Source organism: Malaclemys terrapin, chromosome 22 (genome assembly GCF_027887155.1).
Source record: "Malaclemys terrapin pileata isolate rMalTer1 chromosome 22, rMalTer1.hap1, whole genome shotgun sequence".
Classification (NCBI taxonomy): domain Eukaryota; kingdom Metazoa; phylum Chordata; order Testudines; family Emydidae; genus Malaclemys; species Malaclemys terrapin.
This window is the reverse complement of record NC_071526.1, coordinates 1511536-1536154: the sequence shown is the minus strand read 5'-3', so window position 1 is coordinate 1536154 and position 24619 is coordinate 1511536. Positions and strand designations below refer to the sequence as shown.

General features: G+C 47.5%; 1 protein-coding gene across 2 annotated transcripts in view; it reads left to right on the top strand.

Moving 5' to 3' along the window:
- HNRNPR (heterogeneous nuclear ribonucleoprotein R) overlaps window positions 1-24619 on the top strand; it is a 54963-nt gene that overhangs the window by 26281 nt on the left and 4063 nt on the right. For both annotated transcript variants that reach the window (XM_054012115.1, XM_054012114.1), the window contains exons 7-9: window positions 8989-9124; window positions 14209-14414; window positions 23889-24038. In XM_054012115.1, coding sequence (XP_053868090.1) covers window positions 8989-9124; window positions 14209-14414; window positions 23889-24038 — 492 coding nt within the window. The remainder of the gene's footprint in view (window positions 1-8988; window positions 9125-14208; window positions 14415-23888; window positions 24039-24619) is intronic.

Here is a 24619-nt window from a genome sequence, read left to right as displayed (position 1 = left end):
TTTCTATTAAATATTGTATTATGAATCACTCTATTTGTATTGAAGCCAAATTTTCAAATGAATTTGGATCAAATATTAATTTGAATATCAAATATTAATATTAATCAAATATTAATCTATCCCTTCAATAAACTGTTCTTTGAGTGCTTGCTCATTACAATTCCATTCTAGGTGTGCGCATGCCCACGTGTGCAATTGTCAGATTTTTGCCTGAGCGGTATCTGTAAGGTTGGCTGTGGCGCCCCCTTGTGTGCTGCATTCATGCGCTCGTATTTCAGGCGCCGCTGGCCCTACGCTCTCTCAGTTCCTTCTTACCGCCCGTGGTGGTCAGAGCACCTTTCCTTGCTTGATGAGGACTAGCGTTTTTTCTCCCTTGGACTTTGTGCCCTAAGGCCATGTATATAGTTATCCTTAGTAGTTAGTATTAAGTACCTGTTAATAGTTTAATTGTTGTTAAGGGTCCAGGGGGTGCCCCTGGTAGGGCATGCCCCAGTCTCCCGGTTTCAAGCCCTGCACAGATTGTAATAAGCCTGTGACTGTTAGTGACCCTCATGGCAGTTGTCTTTGACGTGTGCCTCCCCAAAGCACTTGAGACAAGTGCTGTATCTGTAAGAACTTTCGGCCTTGTCCGCAAAAAGAGTGGGACATTTGGCTCTGGGCTCTCCTTACGGAGTCCATCTGCGCCTCCTCGGCATGAGTCACCAAGCACCTCGGCATCGGTAAAAAGTACACGGGCACTGGGCTTCGCCCGTCACTGCTCCCTGTCACCGGTACCGAAAAAGGACGCAGAAGCATGGCTCCCCGGTGTCAGTGAAGAAAAGCCAGGGGACAGCAGGCAAAGGAACTGCCATGGGCCATCCACTCACCCCAGCGCCCCACAGTCTGCTTTCTCCAGCAGGGGCCGTTAGCCCAATAAAAGGTCCTCCTCTGACTCCTGTGAGCAGTACTGGACCATTTTCCTTGCCGGCACCGATGCCAACACATGCTCCCCAGGCATTGAAGGAGCACAGGCCTCCGCCTACACAGCTAGCACAGCAGGTGCCAGAAGCTTCGGTGAAGGCTCCCCAAGAGGGCAAGTGAGAAGTAGTGGAGCGCCACAGATTCCCCGAGACAACGGCACACTCTCCACCACCACGCCGATGCACGCTGGAGCCTCCATTCCCGCCGGCAGATGCTTGCAGTTGGTCACTGGCACCGCAGTCTCTGTCACTTTCGCACCAACGCAGTTCGCCAAGAAGAATGTGCCGTTCCCTCTACTACCAGCACCGATTGCCATCCTGCAGGTCGTCTCCTCGTCACAGATTGCTGATGCCGTGACAATGTTCTCTTCCCGCTTCCAGTCCCCTCTGGCACTGACACAGGTCTCCATGGTGTGGGTACTGGCCCCCCCATGCAGGGCACCAGTCACCGTTATCGGTGGTCTCAAGGCAGACTCAGGCATCTACAGCCCCTCTGTGGTCTCCGGAAGGAGGTTCCTCCAGAACAGAGGGTCGCTTCAGCCCGTTGCCTAGACCCCAGAGGCGGGAATGGGTTACTGATCTAGCATCGACAGAGGCAATGGCAGCCGGGTCAGTGGCCCGTGCAGCGGACTTGTTGGAATGCATGGGGGGGTTCCAGTCATGGCTATGACCTATCTCATAAAGCTGGAAGGGACCTTAACAGGTCATCGAGTCCAGTCCCCTGCCTTCACTAGCAGGACCAATTTTTGCCCCAGATCCCTAAATGGCCCCCTTAAGGATTGAACTCTCAACCCTGGGTTTAGCGGGCCAATGCTCAAACCACTGAGCTCCCACCCTTTATCCGCACCCTTTATCGGCAGCTCCCTCAGAGCAACCAGCACCGATAGCACTGAGCCTGGAACCAGAGAGACACCCGGAAGCTGAGACTCGGGAGGTGGTCCCCACCCCTAAGCCACCCTCCCTGACAGAGGAGGAAGACCAGGGCCCCCCTCCGCTGGGACAGTCATAATCTTCATCCCCGGACGAGGCGGTTGCAGGACTCTCCACGGCCAGCATGCCCAATGATTTTTCAGGACCACCAGGCCTTGCTCTGGTGGGTGGCCGAGAACTTGGGCCTCGAAGTGAAGGATGTGGTCGAACAGGCGGGCGCTTTATTGTGTCCTGTCGGCCTCTACCCTGATTTGTGTGGTGCATGAAGAGGTCCTCAACATTGCCAAGGCTGTCGGGCAAACACTGTCTTCCATTCCTCCCACCTCAAAACGGGCCGAAAATAAGTACTTTGTCCTGGTCAAAAGTTTTGAGTATCTTTTTTGAGTTTTGCGTATACCCACCCTCCCCCGGCTCACTAGTGGTCTCCTTGGCCAATGAAAAGGAAAAGCAGAGGCTGTTACCTTTCTTCAGTGGTCTCCTCCCCTACTGTTCAGCCTAGTCGCGGCTCTCATCGGATTGCTGGGTCCTGGACATAATATCTCGGGGCTATACCCTGCAGTTTTTGGCCACCCCTCCCCCCCCTCCCTCCAACTTCCCCGTCCCTCTTCATGGACCCTTCTCATGAGCACCCTACTTGTTCAGGAGGTTGAGAACCTTCTGTGCCTGGGGGCAGTAGAAGAGGTTCCTCGGGGCATGAGAGGAAAAAGGTTCTACTTCCGGTACTTCCCCCTTTTGCCTTCGGCATTAGGGCCTCAGACTCATCCTGGGCGTGCATTGCTTCAACAAGTGTCTCAAGAAACTGACGTTTCGCATGGTTTTCCTGGCCTCCATCATCCCCCTCCCTGGATCCAGGAGACTGGTATGCTGCTCTCGACTTAAAGGACACTTATTTCCACTCTTCTGTATTCCCAGGCAACAGGTGTTTCCTCCGATTTATGATGGGAGGGCGCCATTTCCAGTTCACAGCGCTACCCTTTGGCCCTGAGGGTGTTCACAAAATATGTGGCACCAGTGGCGGCTTACCTCAGACATCAAGGGATCTATCTGTTTCAGTACCTCAACAACTGGTTCATCAAGGTTAGGTCTCCAGAACAGGTACAGAGAAGCCTCGAACTGGTGCATTCCCCCTCCCGCCACCTGGGCCTGTTGATAAACATGGAAAAGTCCACGTTAACGCCTGTCCAGTGCATAGAGTTCATCAGAGCAGTTCTCAACTCCAGGTGAGCTAGGGCCTGCCTTCCGGAAGAACGCTTTCAGGCCTTGTCATCCCTGATTTGTCTGATAAGGGGCCACCCGCTCACTATGGGCCACATCTGCCTACACCCGATGGGTCACATGGCCGCTTGCACGTACGTGGTTCCTCACACTCGGCTAGATCTACGGCCTCTCCAAGTGTGGCTGGCCTATACCCCAAGCAAACATGCTCTGCACCGGATGGTCAGAGTACCGAACCACATCATACTGTCTCTGCGCTGGTGGTTGGCTCCCCAGTCAGTGCTCCAAGGGATCCCATTCGCAACTCTGTCCCCATCTCTAACCCTGGTCTCTGACGCATTAGATCTGGCCTGGGGAGCTTAACTGGGTGAACTTCACACACAGGGCTGCTGGCTGTGGGACAACTTAGCCCACCATATCAATGTGAGGGAGCTCAGGGCGGTCCTCCGTCTGGCCTGCCAGGCGTTCTTGCCCCACTTGAGAGGCAGAGTGGTGCTAGTCCTGACAGACAATACAGCCACAATGTATTACATCAGCAGGCAGGGAGGTGCCAGATCCTTGACCCTTTGTCAGGAGGTGCTCAGCCTTTGGGACTTCTGTGTGCAGCATACTATCCATCTGGTTGTGGCCCACCTACCTGGCTCCAGGAACATCCTGACAGATCAGGTCAGTAGGACTTTCTCATTTCACCACGAATAGTCTCTCCATCCTTGTGGTCGATATAATCTTCCAAAGGTGGGGAACTCCCAGGTGGACTTGTTTGTGTCCAGTCAGAACAGGAAGTGCTACAAGTTGTTTTCCATCCAGGGTCTGGACAGCCTCCACCCTTGGTTTGGGGTGCTCATGTATGCCTTTCTGCCGCTGCCGTTAATCCACAGAGTCCTGGTGAAAGTCAAGCAGGACAGAGCAAGGGTTATCCTCATGGCCCCATCAGCACTGGTTCAGCATGCTGTTGGATCTTTTGGCAGTTGTTCCTATTCCCTGCCTCTTCGGCTGAACTTGCTGTTTCAGAACCACAGCAACCTGCTGCATCCGAACCTGATAGCGTGGCTCCTGCATGGCTGAGCTCAGAAGAACAGGCATGCTTGGCTTGGGTCTAGCAGGTTTTGTTGGGCAGCAGAAAGCTCTCAATCAGGGTGACCTACCTAGCAAAGTGGAAGCGGTTCGCATGCTGAGCTTTGGAGCAGCATCTTCAGGCCTAGCTGCAGGATGTCTTGGACTACTTGTTGCATCTCAGGCTTAAATGGGATAGTCCCCATCTTCCATCAAGGTCCACCTGGCAGCCATCTCAGCGTTGCATCCTCCATTCCAGGGCAGGTCTCTTTGCCCATCCTATGAAGGCAAGGTTTTTAAAGGGCCTGGAGCACCTCTATCCACACGTCTGGGACCCTGTCCCACCCTTGGACTTGACCCTCATGCTGTGCAGGCTCATGGGGCGTTCTCCTCCCCCCCCCCCCCCTTTGAGCCTTTGTCTGCCTCCCCCCCTTGATGCTCTCCTGAAAGGTTTCTTTCCTGGTTGTTATAATCTCACCCCGCAGGGTATCTGAGTTCAGGGCACTCGCCTCAGATCCGCCCTATAGGGCCTTCAAGGACAAGGTTCAACTATGACACACACACGGCATTTCTGCTCAAGGTCATCTCCCCGTTTCATACGGGCCAGGACATATACTTACCAGTCTTTTTTGTCCGAAGCCTCATGCGTCGGATGAGGAGCGCAGACTTCATGCCTTGAACGTCAGGCGAGCGCTGGCATTCTATATAGATAGAACCAAACCATTCCACAAGTCAGCACAGTTGTTTGTGGCAGACAGAATGAAAGATCGCCCAGTGTCTGCTCAGAGAATTTTAGCCCTGGATCATGGCCTGCATTCACTACTGCTATGAGTTGGCTAAAGTGCCTCCGCCGGCGATTGTGACAGCTCACTTGACTAGGGCACAGGCATTGTTGGCAGCCTTCCTGGCGCAGGGCCGATCCAGGAAATCTGTCAGGCTATGACCTGGTCGTCTGTCCACATGTTCACATCGCATAATATGCTGACCCAGGAAGCTCAAGAAAATGCTGGCTTTGGCAGAGCAGTGGTTCAGATTGCAAGACGGTAAACTCCAAGCCTACATCTGAGGATTCTGCTTGAGTCACCTTGAATGGAATAGACATGAGCAAGCACTCGAAGAAGAAAAATGGTTATCCACCGTTTGTAACTGTTTTTTGAGATGTTGCTCATGTCCATTCCATTACCTCCCCTCCTACCCCTCTGTTGGAGTTGTTGGCAAGAAGGAACTGAGAGGGCATGGGGGTGGTGGCACTTGATATACCAGCACATGGGCACACCATTCAAGGGGGTGCCTCAGCCAGCCCTAGGGATACTGCTAAGGCAAAAATCTCTGACAACAGCGCATGTGGGCATGCATGCACTCACCTAGAATGGAATGGACATGAGCAACACACCTCAAAGAACAGTTACAAAAAGTGGGTAGCAGTTTTTTTTCCAATTTGAAGAATTGCAATGCTAGTGAATAGAGAGAGAAGCCTTTATTTTTTACTTTTCATAAACAAGTAGGTTACTTTGAGGGCATTTTATCAAACATCTGTTTTTCTGAGCTGCTGTTAGTATCTGAAAGTAGGTAAAGGTGCTTTGAAAATCCCAGTTTAAGAAAATTGGATGGGATTTCTGCCTAAAGATGTTTTTGAAAGTCCTACCTGCTAAGTTTATTTTTAGGCTCCTCTTTAAAATCCCAGCCTAAAGTCATAGAGGAATTCTGGATAAACTGAGGAAATTTGCAAAAAGAGGAAGAGGGGTCTTGCCTATAAATGTTTATCATATTGTTGCCACCGTCACCCATAGAGTAATCTGGCTTTGACCAGAACTGGGACAAATGTGGATTAGCTGATAGCAACTAAAGAAAACAAACCAAACGTTTTCTAGAAAGCTTTAAAATGTTAAATGAGTTTTTAACTAGAAAAGCTGTCTATGGCACTTCACAAAAGGAAAAAAATATTCTCATCACTCTGGGCCACTATAATGAGCATACAACTTAGATGAAATGTGAAATCAAGAAAGTGAGGAAATTCCAAATGTAATTCCAAATACAAATAAGGATTTGTAAATACAGTGGAGTCGCATCTTACGCGCGGGTTCGGTTCTAAAGTCAGCGCGTAAGGCGAAAATCGCGTATAGTCAAAATTACCCTTGAAAATCCCTTAAATTGCCCATAAAGTACAGTATACTGTACATGGTTTTGTGTATACAACCCAGTACAGTAATATGTATTAATGTATACAGTAATGTATGGTGTATATAATAGAGTACATATGCAAAATATAATTTAACAGTACTGTATTTTTAATTACGGGGGTAATTACAGGGGGTCATCAGAGCTTGATGTCGATCCAGGTGATGGAGAGCTTGGGTGACAGAGTGAGTTGTAGATGAAGTGGTTGGCTCTGTTTCAGCTTGAGAAGTTGATTGCATAGGCTCATCTGCAGCTGGTTGTTTTTCCTTGAAAAACATGGTGATCGGCAACTGTCGCTATTGTCTCTTGAGCTGCTCAAACATTTCTTGATACGGTCTCAAATAGTCTGTAATACTATGTATGATTTTGAGGCTTCGTTCCATAGAGGGATCGTATTCAGAAATTAAACCATTCAAGTGTTTCGCTGCTTGGAACACTTCAGCAAATTTATGAAGATTCCAACTTGCTGGCTCTTCCTGTTCGTTGTCATCATCTTCATTTTCTGTAGACGATTTTATCAGATCCTCTAACTCTTCGTTAGTCAGTGTTTCTCTATGGCTCTCAATTAATTCTTCAGTTTCTTCCTCAAGGATGTCGACGAAGCCATCACCACCCACTTGCCTGGCTACCTGAACAATGCGTTTCACTTCTTTGTCAATGGTCGGGAAACCCTTAAAATCATTCACACATTCTTTCCATAGGTTTTGCCAACATGCATTGACTGTTTCAGGCTTGATTGCATCCATTGCCTGTTTGATATAAGTGATGCAACTGACAATGTTGAAGGACTTCCAACACTCCATCACATTAAGATTGGGATCAGCATCCATAGCGCTACGTATCCGTGAGAACGTAAGCCTCGTGTACGTGGCCTTGAAACAGCGAATCACGCCTTGGTTGAGAGGATGGAGGTGGTATTGGGGGCGGAGAAAGACGACTTCAACGTTATGTGCAAACTGGAGTGCCGCAGGGTTGTCAGGAGCATTGTCTATGATCAGCAACACTTTAAAGTCAAGTCCTTTCTCTTCGAGGTACCGCTTGACCTCTGGAATGAAACACTTGTGGAACCAATCCAGAAATAATTTTGCCGTCACCAAAGCCTTTTTATTTGATTGTCTGAACATAGGCACGAGATTTTTGTTCTTGCCTTTTAGGGCACGGGGATTTGCAGCCCTGTAGAGCAAGCCCGGCATTATTAAATGCCCAGCCACATTGCCACAAAACAACACAGTCACATGGTCTTTAGTTGCTTTGAAGCCATGGTCTTGTCTTTCTGATTTCGAAATGTAAGTGTGTTTGGGCATATTTTTTTTTTTTTTTTTTTTCCCAGAAGAGCCCAGTCTCGTCAGCATTAAAAACTTGTTCCGGAAGATAGCCTCTTTCCTCTGATTTTCTTTAATTGTTTTAGGTAGGCTTTTGCTGCCTCTTCATTGGCAGATGCAGCTTCACAAGTAGTCTGCACATTTTTTGAGGTTGAAGTGGTTCCTAAAACTGTTACTCCAACCTTGGCTGGCTTTGAATTCCTTCTTATCAGAAGGCCATCCCTCTTCGGCAGGAGGTTTGAACAGCGCGTAGAGGCTAAGAGCCTTTTCTTGCAACATGTTACCATCGGTAGGCACACGTTTACGGTTCATGTCTTTTAGCCATTTTAGTCTTCACTAAAGTCTTATCACGCACCTGGCTCATCATCTTAGCAGTTATTGGAGCACTTGATGCCACGGCTTGACGAATTTCTCTCTCTCGAATCTTGATGGCACAGATGCTAGATTCATTGTGGCCATATTTACGTGCCACATTGGAGACCGACATACTGTCTCTAAGTCCAACACAGCCAGTTTTTCCTCCAGTGTTGGAACAGATTGCTGTTTCTTCGGTTGAGCACCAGATGAAGTAGTTGCCTTGCGTTTAGGAGCCATGTTGTACGAAAAATACGTATCTTTAAACACTAGAATCACACTCAGCGCGGCGAGATGCTCACGCTATATGAGAGGCACGCGGGATCTGAGACTGACTGAGGGAACAGCAGATTCACGTCTCCCATCTCATGCTCACTCCGGGGCATACGCTCATTGGGTGGAATCACCCGCACTATTTACAGGTATCTTATTGTTTTTCTTTTTTTTGCCGAGCGTGTATAGTTGAATTTGCGTAAGTTAAATGCACGTATGATGCAACTCACCTGTATCATGTTTCGTTATACTGCTGAGAGAAACAACCAACCTTATGTTGTGTTTGCATGCCCAAGACTGTTTCATAATTTAATTGATTTTGATTCTGTTTCACGTCAGGCTAATACTATAACTGTGTGTGTATTCTGGTAGCAGCCACAATATTCAGGATACTCTCCAGATGCAGGAAAATTTTTCTTTTGGCCTAAGAAGAAAAGCAGCATATGAAGGGTGGTGTGGAGAGAAATGCTATCAAAATGTAGTTTTGTCTGTTATGTGGCTTTTCAGAACTTTTCAGAAATCTCGAATTCTGGCCAATATAGCATGATTTCTATTACAATATAAAATCTGTACTCTATCTATCTATCTCACATGTCTAATAGAGATGTGAAGTTTAATTAGTTTGGCTGGCTGTCCTTTTGATCCATATTGAATTAAGGAGTGAAAACTGAAATATACTAGTGGCATCTCTTAATATTCCCCAGTGTGACAACTATGAAATCCGTCCTGGGAAACACCTTGGAGTGTGCATCTCTGTGGCGAACAACAGACTGTTTGTTGGATCAATTCCAAAGAACAAGACCAAGGAAAACATATTGGAAGAGTTCAGTAAAGTCACAGGTAAAGAGCTTCCACTTAACAAAGAGTTTGCATGGTAAAAGATTAGTGCCAGGAATTAACTTTCATAGCATGATAGCAACTGATAATAAATTTTAAATGCCAGTGATAATGAAAGATTATTTCCAAATGGAGTTCCAGGTTCATTGCTGGTGGGAAGTACCATAGGCTTGATGAACTTCCAGATTGATAGCCTGTATAAAAGGTTCATATTTCTTTTGCATTCACCACTCTCTACCTGCTGTAGATGTGACTGCTAACAAAACTTTTTATATGGGGGAAACTGAGCATCAGAAACTAACTTTAAAAGGCCGAGCTCAGTTTTTTGAAATTTTTCTTTAATATAAAAAAAAAAAGTAGGTGGGGAGGAGCAGGGTCAGTTAGAGTTGATCTGCCTTTAAATAAAACTTATTTTTAGTCTGAGTTTGACCACTCAAAGTCACCCAGATCTTATAATAGAGGGAGAGGCTCTGGGGCAGCCTCTAAAGATGGACCATCTGGTGAAGAATGTCATGGAAGCAGCACCTAGAGCCAATTGAGAGGTTGGAGGGAATGATCAAGCAACTTTTTGGCCCTCAAAATATGGAGTTGTGGAGGGGTGGGAGTAGCTGGGTCAGTACTAGTGCTAACCCCGTTTGTTTTCTCTCCTGTCCTCTTCTTTGTCCCCCCTCCCCCACATCATAAGCAGAGGTTGTGAGGAGAAAGCAACCCGCCATCACAAAGCTGGAGAAGATGCAGGGAGAGTTGGTGCAGAATTATTGATCTCTTATGCAATTCTCCTGCAGGAAGGGAATGTCCCATTGCTTCCTTCATAGGGTACCAAGTTATAAGAACTGCAGGGAGCAGAGAGGAAAAGAGTTGAGTCTGTCCTGCCCAGCCTCTGACTCTTTTCAGAGAGAGATGGGGAAAGGATCTCTTGAATTCTCTTCTGGGACAGAAGGGATTGGAGTATTAAATATTTTTCAGAAATGAAGAAAATAAGACAAAAGATAGAAACTAAAATTGATATTGTAATGGAGTTTTTCATGTTTGTTTGGTGCAGCTTGGGTTGATACACAGAATACATAGACTTCAGAAGTAGGATGATTAAGTATTTGAGAGAGGCTCCCACACAATACTCTTTAGTGTAGGGGAAGCTTCCTTGACCTGGAAACCATGAACTTCTACCAGCTGCTCTTTATATTTCCATGTATGTCCCCACCCTTGTTATTGACCTGAATTGAGACCCAAACTGTATCAGCCAGTCAAGTGTGTACCCCAGGGTTTGGCAACCTGTGGCACACGTGCCAAACACGGCACGTGAGCCGATTTTGAGTGGCACGCAGCTCCCTGCCGTGGTCCTGGCCCCCAGCCCCACTCAGCCCCCCTGCCCACCACTCTCCACTGCGGGGGCAGGAGGCAGAAGCTTGGTTCTGTGGCAGCCAAGCTTCCTCCCCACCCCCGCTTCTTCTCCCAGCGTGGTGCTTTCCTTCCCTGCCTCCTCTCTGTCCCTGGCCCATCAGCTGATGGCCCTAGCGAGGGGGAGGGTGAAGAGCGGCAGCGTGCGCACAGCTCCGTAGAGGAGGTAGGGATGGAGCCTGGGGGAAGGGGGTGGAACAGAGCATATCCCTTCCAGCCCCCTGCCCTGAGCGGCTCATGGCAGGGGGCTGGGAGCACCCCTACGAGCCGAGCACCCCAGCCCTCTGCCCTGACCCCCCCCACACACACTGAGCCTTCTGCCCTGCACCCCCACACACTCAGCCCTCTGCCCTGAACCCCGTCCCCCAGCCCTCTGCCCTGACCCCTGAAACACCCACCCCCAGGTCTGGGGTCCCGGCCGCGGGCCCTACTCAGCCTGCTGCCAGCCTAGGTGAACAGAACCCCAGGCTGGCAGCGAGCTGAACAGGCTGGTGGCGTAAGATCAGCATTTTAATTTAATTTTAAATGGCGCTTCTTAAACATTTTGAAAACCTTGTTTACTTTACAAACAATAGTTTAGTTATATAATATAGACTTATAGAAAGAGACATTTTAACCTTTTTAGAAGGTATTACTGGCATGTGAAACCTTAAATTGGAGTGAATAAATGAAGACTCTGCACACCACTTCTGAAAGGTTGCCTCTACCCCTGGTGTATCGTATCACGCTCTAATGCAGTGGTGGGCAACCTGCGGCCCATCAGGGTAATCCGCTGGCAGGCCGCGAGACAATTTGTTTACATTGGCTGCTCGCAGCTCCCAGTGGCCATGGATCGCTGTTCTCGGCTAATGGGAGCTGCAGGAAGCAACGGCCAGCCCGTGCCGCTTCCTGCAGCTCCTATTGGCTGGGAACGGTGAATCGTGGCCACTGGGAACTGCAGACGGCTGTGCCTTCCAGACAGTCAATGTAAACAAACTGTCTCGCGGGCCATCAGCAGATTATCCTGACGGGCCACAGGTTGCCCACCACTGCTCTAATACAAAACCTTAATGGTGACCTTAGTAATATTAAGGCAGATTAACAGACTGCATAGATGTGGTGTCGTACTTTTGCATCAACACAATTCTGTGTTAGAATACAGGTTTGAAGCTGGGATATGTGTTGCTTTTCAGTATCTACTGGGGAATGGAAATGAAAGTCCTATGGACTCCTGAATTGTGTGACCAACTGAGCTGTAATGCAGCATGGAAGTGTCAAGGAATGCAGGAGACTCTTCCTTTAAGGCTTTGAGTGGGTCAGATGCGTCACGTTGCAACCTTAACTGTCACTAAATGTTTTGGTTAATAACGTCCAAGTCAGGGCTGAAATGGAATATGCTGTATATCATATGCCCCATCCTCCTATCCACTTTTGACAATTAATAGGTCTGGTGTGCAGAATCCATGAAGGTGGATCTGTTGTAGGGGAGTGGTGTGGGGTTTTTTGTTTTGTTTGGTGGTTTTTTTTTTTTAGTGGAGAGTTCCAATTTCTGATAACCTGACTTTTGTGTGTGTGGGTAAATTGTGTGCATGTATCTGACTGTCTTACAGAGGTACGTGGATGCACTTAGTTCAGTGTTCAACCGTTGAGTCTGCAGAGACTTGATGGAAGCATGTTGAGAGATGGCTTGTTCACTGTATGGGTACTTGCACATGGAAAAGATATGTGGTGTACTGCAGAGCTTTTTAATCTCATTGATAAGAGGCATAACAAGATCACATGGTAGCAGGGTGGATTTGATTTAAATCATGATTTTAATCACTGGTCAGGAAGACTCGATTTAATCATGGTGTTCTACATAAAAGTACATTCTAGTTAGTTGTTATAACCTTAATACATATTCTTCACAACTCCGAGTAGATCTAGGTTTCATTTTTAGAAGGTACGCGTTATACATTTTTAAACAGTGATTTATTTTGAAAACTTTTCAGATTAGTTTTACAGCTATATCAGAAAATGAATGATTGTTTTTCATTCACCAAAGGTAATTGGGAGTTGAACTATCTGCTTCAATGACTTCATAAATATCTCCAATTCAACAGGTTAATCATTAATATTTGGAGGATTTTCTTGCCATGCTGTATTAGGAGGAGAACATCACCAGACAGACATTTAATTTTTTTTTATTTAACTAAAACAACATTAAGTAGTCTGGATTTTTTTTCTTCAACAGCAAACCTATAATAGTTTAACAAAACAAGCATATGTCCCTTGCTTCTCACATTTATCGCCAGACTTCTCCTTGTCCAGATCTATTCTGCCCCCAACAATCTTCAATTCATTGAACTTTTTCAAACTTTGCACTTAGAGGTAAGGAATTGACTCTGTGTACACAAATTTGCAGAGGGACAATAGAGTTGAGGTCTGTTATTTCTCACCTCCTATATATTTATTTTTAAAAACATTTTTGCTGTTAACAAGCATGTTACCTCTGGAGACACTTCTATACAGAAGCCTGTGTAACGCCATAAGATTGGGTCCCTAATCCGTGAACTATTGAAACTCATTTACAAAACTTTTCTTAAACATTACATGAATATATTGTCTAATACTATAGAATTAGAATTTATAATCCCTGTTCTACGATGGGATATCTTTGAGCTATAATGTATCTTAATTAAAACTATCTTTAGATAAGTTTTTTCCTCAAAAAGCATTTTATCAAAAACAGATTAAAAACAAAACAAAACATGGATTTTTATCCACCCTGCATGGGTCGGAAGTTGAAGATGCACAAATTCAACCCTGAAATGCTTTAGTTTCCTAGTAGTCCGGATGATCAAATAGTGAAACAGTTTACCCGATAAGGTGGTGGACTCTTTCAGGCTTTCAGATTAGACAAGTTTAGAGAACTTCCTGAAATACATGCTTCAATCCAGTTTATGGGAGAGGTTTTGTGGCCTGTGTGCTGGAGTTGGGTTGGATAGTCATGGTGGTCTTACCTGACTTGGGAATCTGTGAATTCCTCTCATCATCCCCTTCCCTTGTGGGGGTTGGGGGAGAATGAGACTGGCTGCATTTCCCTCAAAATCCTCATAACATTTGTAGCTCTGTATTATGGTGACTATATAATCTGATCTCATGCCTCAGATGGCTGCATGCAGGGCTCAGGAAGGATTTTTTTTATCCCCCAATACCCAATTGTAATATGGATTTTTCTCTCCTTCTGAAGCATCAGATCTGCCATGGGTAGAGATGGGCAGGGTGAGCTAGTGCCCTTGAGATGGTATAGAAAATTCTGTCTTAGATGCCTGGCTGGTGTCTTGCTCCTATGGTCAGGATCTAATTGATTTCCAGTTTTTTAGTTGGGAAGGAATCTTCTCCAGGTCGGATTGGCAGGTACCTTGGTGGGTTTTTTGTCTTCCCCGGAAGCATGGATCTTCTGCTAGGATCACTTTTGCATACCTCACCTAATTCCCTGTAATTTCAGGGGCCTCAAGCATTGGTGGCACCTCAGTTTCTCCTGTTTTCTGCATGTGGCATATACCAATTCAGTATCCTGAGGAATAAAATGCTTTGGTTTTAACTGAAGTTGTAGGGGTATTTGGGTGGAATTTGTCTGAGATATACAGGAGGTCAGACCTAGATGATTTAATGGTTCCTTCTGGCCTTAAATTTTATGAAACTATATCCAGATGTTGGTTTTACAGAGGGTTTGGTTGATGTAATCCTATATCATCAACCTGACGATAAGAAGAAGAACCGGGGATTCTGCTTCCTGGAATATGAAGATCACAAGTCTGCAGCACAGGCTCGACGTCGGTTGATGAGTGGGAAAGTAAAAGTCTGGGGAAATGTTGTGACTGTGGAATGGGCTGACCCTGTAGAGGAACCAGATCCAGAAGTCATGGCAAAGGTAGGGATGGCAGAGCTACTCTGCAGTCTGTGATGATTTTATTTACACCTTGGTGGCAGCAGCTTTGGTGTTGCCTCTGAATGATGTCACTCTTCAATTGGTTGGGGAATCTCTAAAAGTTAGATGGACTTACTTTTTTGTGAGTTGAGTGCATTTTCATCCAATACTCCAGCCCCTAGAGTGGAAATAACTAGCACTAGAAATCAAACTTACCTGTCCAGTATGGCAGTACAGGGCACTTCTACTAGAGAGGCCATTCCCATTAGTGTAGAGTTAAATAGGACTATCCTACTGCATTGAACTAATGGTCTAGCTCTTCTAGCATTCTGCCTCTGGCAGTGACAGATACTGGATGCTTTAGAGGAAGATGAATCTACCCATAACTCATTGACCCCAAGGCATGTGGCTTATGTCAGCAGTATAAACTTTAGTATTCTATTGCTCAATAAAAAAAAACAAAAACAAAAAACAAACCCCCATCTTGCACAGATATTGAGGGCTGGATTGTCTGCTGCATCCAATTTCCTCTGGGCACACTGAGTATGAGGGAGATGTGATTGGACCACAGTTATGAGAATCTCACTCCAGCCGTTCCCCTCCCCACCCCACCCGTACTGGAGGGAGTAAGCATAAGAGCCAGCTCTGTTCCATTGGTAATCCCTAGCAAGGGATTTGAGACCAGTTCTCCTTTGAGTGCTTGCTCATGTCCATTCCATTGTAGGTGTGTGTGCTCGCCACATACACCGGTGCCAGAAGTTTTTCCCTCTGTGGTATATGTAGGGGAACAGCTATGGCGCCCTCTGAAGGGGCGTGCATGTATAAGGGGTGCCGCCGGCTCCCCCCACCCTCAGTTCCTCCTTACCATCAGTGATGGTGCTGGAACATCTCCTTGCCTCGGCAAGCTTACTCCTTTCAACCTTGCCTAGTTGTGAACTTTCTGTACATAGTTGTTAGAAATTTGTTAATTTAATAGTTCCCTTAGTGTAGACTAGGTGTTAGTTTGTTAGTCTCGAATGGGACTTAGCCCATGGATGGGGCATGCCCTGGTCCCTGGGCTTCAAACCTTGTGACTGTTGCAAGAAACCTATGCCAATCAGTGATCCCCAGAAAAGCTGTTTGAAGTGCTTAGGGGAAACCCGCGTTAGCCACAAGTATCGCATTTGCAAGAGCTTCTGACTGTGCACCAAAAAGGAGCAGGACATTCATCTCCGAGCGCTCCTTATGGAGTCAGCCCTTACACAGGCCTCAGAGCAGACCAGATCAGACTTTACTCCCAGCACTGCGGCCTCCGTGCGGAGTATGCCACCAGCACCGGCCTCAGTCCGACACCGATCCCTATCCCTGGTACCAGCTAAAAAGTAAGAGAGGCTGGGAGGAGACGTTCTCTTATACCCCGTAAAGGGGAGGAGAGGGCCGGAGGAGAGCAAAGATCCATGAGGGACAGCTCTTCGCCATCTGGATGGAGGTCAGGCTCCAACGGAGTGGCAGAGGCACTCAGCACTTGGTAGTGCTGTCCATGCTTGAGGCTTTTCAGGCTGCAAAGGACATTCTGTCCCTGTTGGTGCTACCTACACTGGTCACAGAGGTGCCCTGTTCAAGGACTAAACGTACCTTGGGACCCTTTAAACGGTCCCCGTCAGTGCAGCACTGCTCCTCACTGTAGGGGGTGCCCTGTCAGCGCTCACCTGAGCAGCGCCACCAGACGAGGGTCGGCTTGACTGCCAGAGTTCCCAGGGTCTGTCCCCGGTCTCCAGGCAGCGTTCTTTGGGCTCGAGGCGGTGATAGCCAGTGGGCTAGCACAGAGGCGCAGCACGAGACCCCAGAGCCCTGGTGCTGTGAGCCCCGGAGCCCGTCTCCCGGCTCACAGCACCGCTCCGGAGAGTCAAGATGCTGGTCCCTGGAACCGTCACAGCTCGCTGGACTGCTGGTGCAGTTCACCGTAAGCGCATCAGTGGTCTCGGACACGTCGCTCTACTCACTCACATTCCCGCTCAGCAGAGCGACGTTGCTTGCTAAGTGTAAGGCTTTGATCGCTGGGTACCATTGCTGATCAATCGAATGCAGTCACTGGGATCACGGCACCGAGAGCCATCGCCCTTGTACAGGTCCTCAGCGGAGGTCCAGGGCCAGAGCCGACGGGATAGGGATAGACAGGCAGCCTTGGCACCATTCTGGTTCCCCAGACATGTGTCCCCCTCCTTGGGCTCTGACAGCGAGGAGATTATCCCCGCTGGCCAGGGTCACCCATCAGAGGCACTGGCATTCTCTGCTGGGCCATCGGTGGCAGCAAGGGCCCTCTGGAATCCCTGGTGATTTCCTCAACCATTGCAGGGGCATAGGTTGGCTTTGGTGGCATCTGACAAATGGTCGGCGACGGTCTCCAGCCCACCACCTGATTCGGACGCAGAATCAGAGCAGGCTCCCCAGGATCAGCCAGTCTGTGCTGAGGCTCCCATGGCAGAAGTGGCGGAGTTGGCAGACCTGCCTGTACCTGCCTCCTTGTCCTCTTTGCCTGATGAGGTGATAGCGGGGGCTCTCTCACCCAGGTCCCCAGGACTATGCCGGGGATCACCAGGAGCTCCTGAAGAGGGTCACCTCAAACCTGGGGCTGGAAGCAGAGAAGCTGGCAGAGCTCTTGGACTCCCTATTTGATGTATGGGGTGCTGCAGCCACCGCCAGCGTGGCATTGCCGTTGCACGAGGGAGTGGTGAAAATCACTAAGGCCCTGTGGTAGATGCCCTCCTCCCTGCACCCACATCTTCAAGCGGGCAGAGCGAAAATTCTGCGTCCCCACTAAGGGGTATGAGTATCTTTATACCCACCCTGCTTCAAGCTCACTGGTTGTGTTGGCAGCCAATGAGCACAACAGACGGGGTCAACCGAGATTGACGCCTAAGAACAAGGAGGCAAAGAGGTTCGATCTCTTTGGTAGAAAAATTTATTCTACGTCGAGCTAAGTGTGGCCAACCATCAGGCCTTGCTTGGCTGTTATGACTTAGTATTTGGCCATGGACTGCCAAATATTACAGACTCACTGCCAGAGAAACCCAGGAAGGAATTCCTGGCTATCCTCGATGAGGGTAGGGCAGTGGCCAGGGCAGCCCTCCAAGCGGCATCAGATACGGCAGACTCTGCAGCCCGAACCATGGCCTCAGCCATTTTGATGAGGCAGGCGTCCTTGGTTGCAGTCATCAGGCCTTTCGACAGAGGTTCAACATCCATCCAGGACCTCCCATTCGATGGCCTGGCACTGGTTTCCGAGCAAACAGACAATAAATTGCAAGGCCTGAAAGACTCGAGGGCTACCTTGTGCACCCTGGCCCTGTACGTACCGGGGCCAGCGAGGAAGCGATTTAAGCTGCCACAGACCAATGGTTCAGGAGCCAACACTGGTCAGAGCCCTTTGTAAAAAGGGAAAGGGCTACAAGTGCCGGGAAGGCCACCATCTGGCATCCTCTGCTCACTCGAGCTCCACCTGTAACAACCGGGTGGGAAGCAGGCATTTTGAGGGTAAACTCAAGGGTGACCTTCCAGTCTGTGTCCTGGATCCTGCTCCCCTGTTTTCCAACCGCCTCTTCCCCTTCCCCTTCCTTCCTGCCTGGGCCTCTAACATCTGACGGGTGGGTCCTCAGCACAGTAGCAGGGGGATAGAAAAACTGGAGAGTATTTCTCCTTTTCCCCTGCCCCTGTCCTCCTTCAAGGACTCTTCTTGCAAGCATCTGCTTGCTCAGGAGGTGCAGAGCCTTCTGGGAGTGGGAGACATGGAAAAAGTCCTGTTACATTTAAGGGGTAAGGGGTTTTACTCCTGCTGTTTTTTTAATCTCAAAGACCAAAGGGGGTCTATGGCCCATCCTCGACCTGCAGAGCCTCAACAAGAATCTCAAGAAGTGGAAGTTTCACATGGTCTCCTTGGCCTCCATGATTCCTTCCCTCGATCCGTGAGACTGGTATGCTGCCCTCGATTTGAAAGACACTTACTTTCACATATCAATATTTCATGATCAGACGGTTCCTACGTTTCATATTTGGGACTGTCCACTACCAGTTTGCAATGCTCCCTTTTGGTCTAGAAACAGCGTCAAGAGTGTTTATGAAATGTATGTCTGTGGTGGCAGCCTACTTCAGGCGTCGGGGTATCCAGATTTGCCCATACCTTGACTGGCTCATCAAGGGCTTGTCCAGGTCCAGTGCAGCGTCGAGACGCTGCTTGTCAAGCTCTGGTCCTTCTGGTAGAGTCTAATGGCTAGAGTTTTTATTGGGGCGGTACTCGACTCTACCCAAGCCAGAGCATTTCTGCCAGAGGCCAGGTTCAAGGCAGTGTGACATCTAATTGCCAGCATCACTGCACATCTGCTCACCACGGCCCGGGTCTGTCTTAGACTATTGGGTGACATGGAATGTAGCCTGATTTGGGGTGTGTTAGTAGTGTTGATTTAATGTATCCACTTAATTTAATTTTGTTTAATTAATTATTAATTAAATTATCACATATATTAATTAGTATGGGTTTTGGCTCACCAATTTGTTTGATCAGAAGATAGTTCGTCCTGAATCAGGCTTCAGAGTTTATAAAAAGGACCTTTGGGGGTATGACCGGAAGCTTACACTGAAACAGATATAGTCATAAAGACCTTGTATTAAAATCAATGAAATAGTAAGCAAATGGTAAAACAGTTAGGATTACAGAGTTACAAGTATCACAGTTCTTTAAGAGATATGTATGTAGTAATACACTTTTGGTTAATACTCACACTTCGTTTTAATAACCTGGTATTGGAAAATAAGGGACAATGCCTTTGGTTTTCACACTTGGCAGAGGAAGCTAAATGCAGAGCTGTTTACTCTCTTTACTTAGCTTTATAAATCTTAAACTGAAATAAACGCAAGCTTGGCCTAGTTACCTTAAACTTAAAATTTGAAAAGAAATAAAGTACGGCCTATTGATAGTTAATAGCCGTCGTAGATGGGTAGCATCGCTACATTGTTGAAGGTGGAGGCAATGAAGGGTAGACAGGAGTAGATAAGTGGATAGATCGCCTCCCTAATGGCGAGCTGCCTCGCCTTTTTATAGGGCATTGGTCGGAAATCCTTCCTCTTATGCCCAAATTTCATCCTTCCTCCACAGAAATGTTAGGGTACATTTACCTCATAGGCTAATATGTATGTGCATATGGATGACCGGTAAATACACATTTGTGGGCACTTTGAAAAATCCCCTTTTGCCATCCTTTATTGTTATTGGTTTAGGCAAAAGGTCTCTAGGCATCTGCGTGGGTGTTTTCTCTATTTTTACTTTTCTGGGTGAGGGTCCCAAAATGTGCTAATTTTCCCTTCGCTTCACATACAGGGTTTTGGCCTGTAGGCCTCTTGCATTACAGCCAAACTTATTTTTAATATAAATCTATAAGCCTATTACATCAAATACTCAAATTTAGAAGAAAGATATATTTATACAGACCAGCAGATTAATCCTTAGGGCTACAGGAAGCATGCACATATGTTGTCCGCCATGTGAGACTCAGGCCGCACGCCCTTCAGATGTGGCTAGTAGCAGTCTACTCTCTGGCCAGACATCACCTGGACAAAAGTCATCACGGTCCCTCATAGAATATCAGGGTTGGAAGGGACCTAAGGAAGTCATCTAGTCCAACCCCCTGCTCAAAGCAGGACCAGTCCCCAACTAAATCATCCCAGCCAGGATGTCAAGCCTGACCTTAAAAACTTCTAAGGAAGGAGATTCCACCACCTCCCTAGGTAACCCATTCCAGTGCTTCACCACCCTCCCAGTGAAATTTTTTTCCTAATATCCAACCTAAACCTCCCCCACTGCAACTTGAGACCATTACTCCTCATTCTGTCATCTGGCACCACTGAGAACAGTTTAGATCCATCCTCTTTGGAACCCCCTTTTAGGTAGTTGAAAGCAGCTATCAAATCCCCCTTATTCTTCTCTTCTGCAGATGAAACAATCCAGGTTCCCTCAGCCTCTCCTCATAAGTCATGTCATACCTCTGAGGGTACTTACCTCTCTGCAGTGGTGGACTGATCCGAGGTTGGTGTTGTAAGGAGTGCTGTTCGAGAGTCCACGACCCACGTTCTCCCTGATATCTGATGCGTCCGACCTTGGTTGGGGAGCACATCTTGGTACACTGCAAACTCGAGAGTTATGATCTTGAGAGGCACTTGCGTTATATATAAACATCAGGAAGCTCAGGGTCATCCAGCTAGCCTGTGGTGTTTTCTTTCCCCAGCTGTCCGATCGGGTAGTGCAGGTGTTGATGAACAACATGACCTCAATGTTCTATGTCAACAGGCAGGCGGAAGCATGCTCATCGGCTCTCTGCCAGGATGCCCTCCACCTGTGGGACTTTTGCATTCGGCATGCGATCCACGTGGATCTCCCCGGTGTCCAAAACATGCTGGCAGATCACCTCAGCAGGTCCTTCTCTCACCATGAGTGGTCACTCCACTTGGAGGTAATCAGGGCGCTCTTCCAGAAGTGGGGGGCTCCCTGAGTGGACCTGTTTGCCACCAGATTGAACAGAAAGTGTCGTCAGACCTTGAATCCAAGGCCTTGGCAGAGGCCCCCTTTCCGATGCTTTTCTCCAGGGAGACCTGATGTATGCCTTCCCACCAAATCCATTTATCAGCAAAGTCTTTTCAAAAACCAAGAGGGACAACGAATGAGTCATTATGATCATCCCGGCGTGACCTTGCCAGCATTGGTTTGGCATGCTCATGGCCCCATGGCTACTGACCAGCCACCCGGACCTACTCTCGCAGGATCATGGTCAGCTCCTGAACCCAAATCTCACATCTCTCCACCTCACAGCTTGGATTCTGTGTGAACCCGGAGGAACAGGCCTGCTCTAGTCAGGTACAGCCGGTTCTCTTGGAAAGCAGAAAGCCCTCCACCAGAGCGACTTACCTGGCAAAGTGGAAGCATTTTTTTCCTGCTGAGTGTCTGAGTGCAACATCTCCCCTACCCAGTTGTCTGTGTAGTCCATCCTGGATTATCTGCTTCACTTAAAGCACCAGGACCTTGCCCTCTTTTCGATTAAGGTGCACTTGGCAGCCATATTGGCCTTCCATCCTCGTGTCCAGGGTAAAGTGGTATTCTTGCATGAGATGTCAATCAGGTTCCTGAAGGGCCTTGAACGGCTCTTTCTGCCGATCCGGGACCTGGTCTCCCAATGGGACCTCAACCTAGTCCTCTCCAGGCTCACTGGTTCCCTCTTTGAGCCCATGGCTGCTTCTTCCCTTTCCCATCTGTCGTGGAAGGTTGCATTCCTTGTAGCGATTATCTCAGCAAGGCATGTATCTGAGAGCAAAGCCCTTACTTTGGAGCCACCGTACACAGTATTCTACAAAGACCAGTTCCAGCTGCAGCCCCATCCAGCTTTCCTGCCTAAAATGGTGTCGCATTTCCATGTCAACCAGGATATCTTCCTCCTGGTGTTCTGTCTGAAGCCTCACTCTACCAATGAGGAGAGGCAACTGCACGCTCTGGATGTTCGGCAGGCCCTGGCGTTCTATCTGGAGCATACCAAGCCCTTCCACAGATCAACCCAGCTCTTTATCATTTCAGCTGACAGGATGAAGGGCCTTCCAGTGTCCTCTCAGAGGATTTCGAATAGATCACCACCTGCATCCATACTTGTAACGAGTTGGTGCAGGCTGTACCTCCACTGATAGTGAAGGCTTAGTCGACTAGGGCTCAGGTGTCTTCGGCTGCCTTCCTGGCACATGTCCCTATCCAGGACACCTGCAGGGCTGCGATGTGGTCTTCAGTACACACATTCACAACACATTACATCATTACTCAGCAGTCCAGAGACGATGCAGGCTTCGGCAGAGCTGTGTTGCAATTGACACGTCCATGAACTCCTACCCACCTCCGGTGGTACTGCTTGGGAGTCATCTACAATGGAATGGACATGAGCAAGCACGTGAAGAAAAAAGACTGTTACATTTCGTAACTTTGAGATGTGTTGCTCATATCCATTCCATGAACTGCCCTCCTTCCCAACAGTCTGAGTTTACAGCAAGAAGGAACTGAGGATCGGGGGAGCCAGTGGTGCTCCTTATACCGGTGCATATGCACGCCGCTTCAGAGGGCGCTGGAGCTGGTTCCCCTACAGATACCACTGAGGGAAAAACTTCTGGCACTGGTGCATGTGGCGAGCGCGCACACACCTACAATGGAATGGACATGAGCAACACACCTTGAAAAACAAGTTACTTTTTCATAACTGTCTTTTTTTCTCTTGCACCGCCTTAATGTCATCAAAAAACAGAATGGAGTGAAGAATGTGCCCCCGGACTCTAGAGTTCCCAGTCAGAAATCCTGATCATATTGCACATGACACTGGTTGCCAGCAATGTTCCCTCTTATTTTTTTGTATACGTGTGCGGAATGAATTTTATGTGCACCAATATCGAGGTGATGTGTGCCACCAGTGGAAACAAAAGACCTAGATATATATATTTAAAAAGTTACCATAGGGATAATTACTCCAGCCAGGACATTTTAGAAGTCACTACTCAAGGAATTAAATTTTAAACATAAGAGAAATAAAGTTACGAAATGCATAGACCAGTCAAAAAACTAAAATAACAGCACTTTGAAAGAATAAAATTACAGAGAATATATGTGCATTGTATCAAGTATCAGGGGGTAGCCGTGTTAATCTGTATCTACAAAAACAACAAGGAATCTAGTGGCACCTTAAAGACTAACAGATTTATTTGGGCATAAGCTTTCGTGGGTAAAAACCTCACTGCTTCGGATGCATCTGTAGAAGTGAGGTTTTTACCCACGAAAGCTTATGCCCAAATAAATCTGTTAGTCTTTAAGGTGCCACCAGACTCCCTGTTGTTTTTGTGCGTTGCAGGAAGTACTAAGAAGTAACAACACAAGTATGTATTGGGAGGTGAGTGACTGTGTGTATGTGTGCGCGCGCGGGCTGCTGGGGAAGTGAGACACTGTGCATTGTCTCTAAGCAGAGAGACACTCAGAAACAGCTCTGTCCTGCTCCTGAGCTGCCCTGTTCTTTCTCCCCTGCTCTGTGAAGATGAGGTACATGAGAGGGAGCCACTGTCCTCCTCTTCTCTGCCGCGCCCCCCCCCCCCCCCCCCAGCATAGCAAGCAGGAGGGTCCCGGGAGCAGCTGTGTGGGGCTCTACTAATCAAGTGCCCAGTACTTGATTGACTCTCAAGCTGCTGCGCAGCTTAGAGGGAACACTGGTTCCCAGCAAGGAAAACAACTAAACTGAAAACCCCAAAGGATATGACCTGCTTTCTTTGAAAATAGGCACTGAATTTTTCAAGACTTAACTGAAATCTGTCATTAGGAAGTAGAGCATAGTGGAGGAATGAGGTTTGTTTATTAGTAGTTCAGCTAATACGTTTGTTCCCTTGGATGTCTGTTTTAGTTCTGGAATTACTTACATCTTTGATGCTTATCTTCACTAGGTGAAAGTTTTGTTTGTGAGAAACTTAGCCACTACAGTGACAGAAGAAATCCTCGAAAAATCCTTCTCAGAATTTGGAAAGCTGGAAAGAGTGAAGAAATTAAAGGATTATGCTTTTGTTCACTTTGAGGATAGAGGTGCGGCGGTAAAGGTAAAACTGGTTTTCTTACCTTTGAATGGCTAAACACTAACTCTTAGGCTTTGGTGAAAAATATATAGGAAGTGTACATTGCAGTATACATTTAATTCTATATAGTGTAAGATCTGTTTGATATTACTCCTGCTACAGGAAAACTCCAGTAATTTATTCTAATCATTTCAGTAGCTAGAAAGGTTCAACAAGCATTGCTGTTGCAGAAATTCCTTTTTAAAAAGCATTTTCTACTCCAGGGGAATCTTGCACCAAAAATAAAAAAATCTGCGCACAATATTTTAAATTTCTGCATATTTTGTTTGTCAAAATAATAGAATCACTCCAGTTTAAATTATTTTGGTCATTTATTTCAAAATAGCTGTCAACAAATATGTCCATGATACAGATGGGGGCGGCGGGGAAGGATTCCCCCAGAAGTAGAAAGAGAGAAACCCTTATTATGACCCAGTTCCAGTTGGGGGGCACCCCCTGAACCAAGACGCTTGCACGCACTCCCTCCCTCCCAGAGCCTTTAGTCTCCTCAACTTTTTTACTGTCCTGCTGGGAGATGTGGTGTGGTGCGGCCCTGCCCTTCCTCA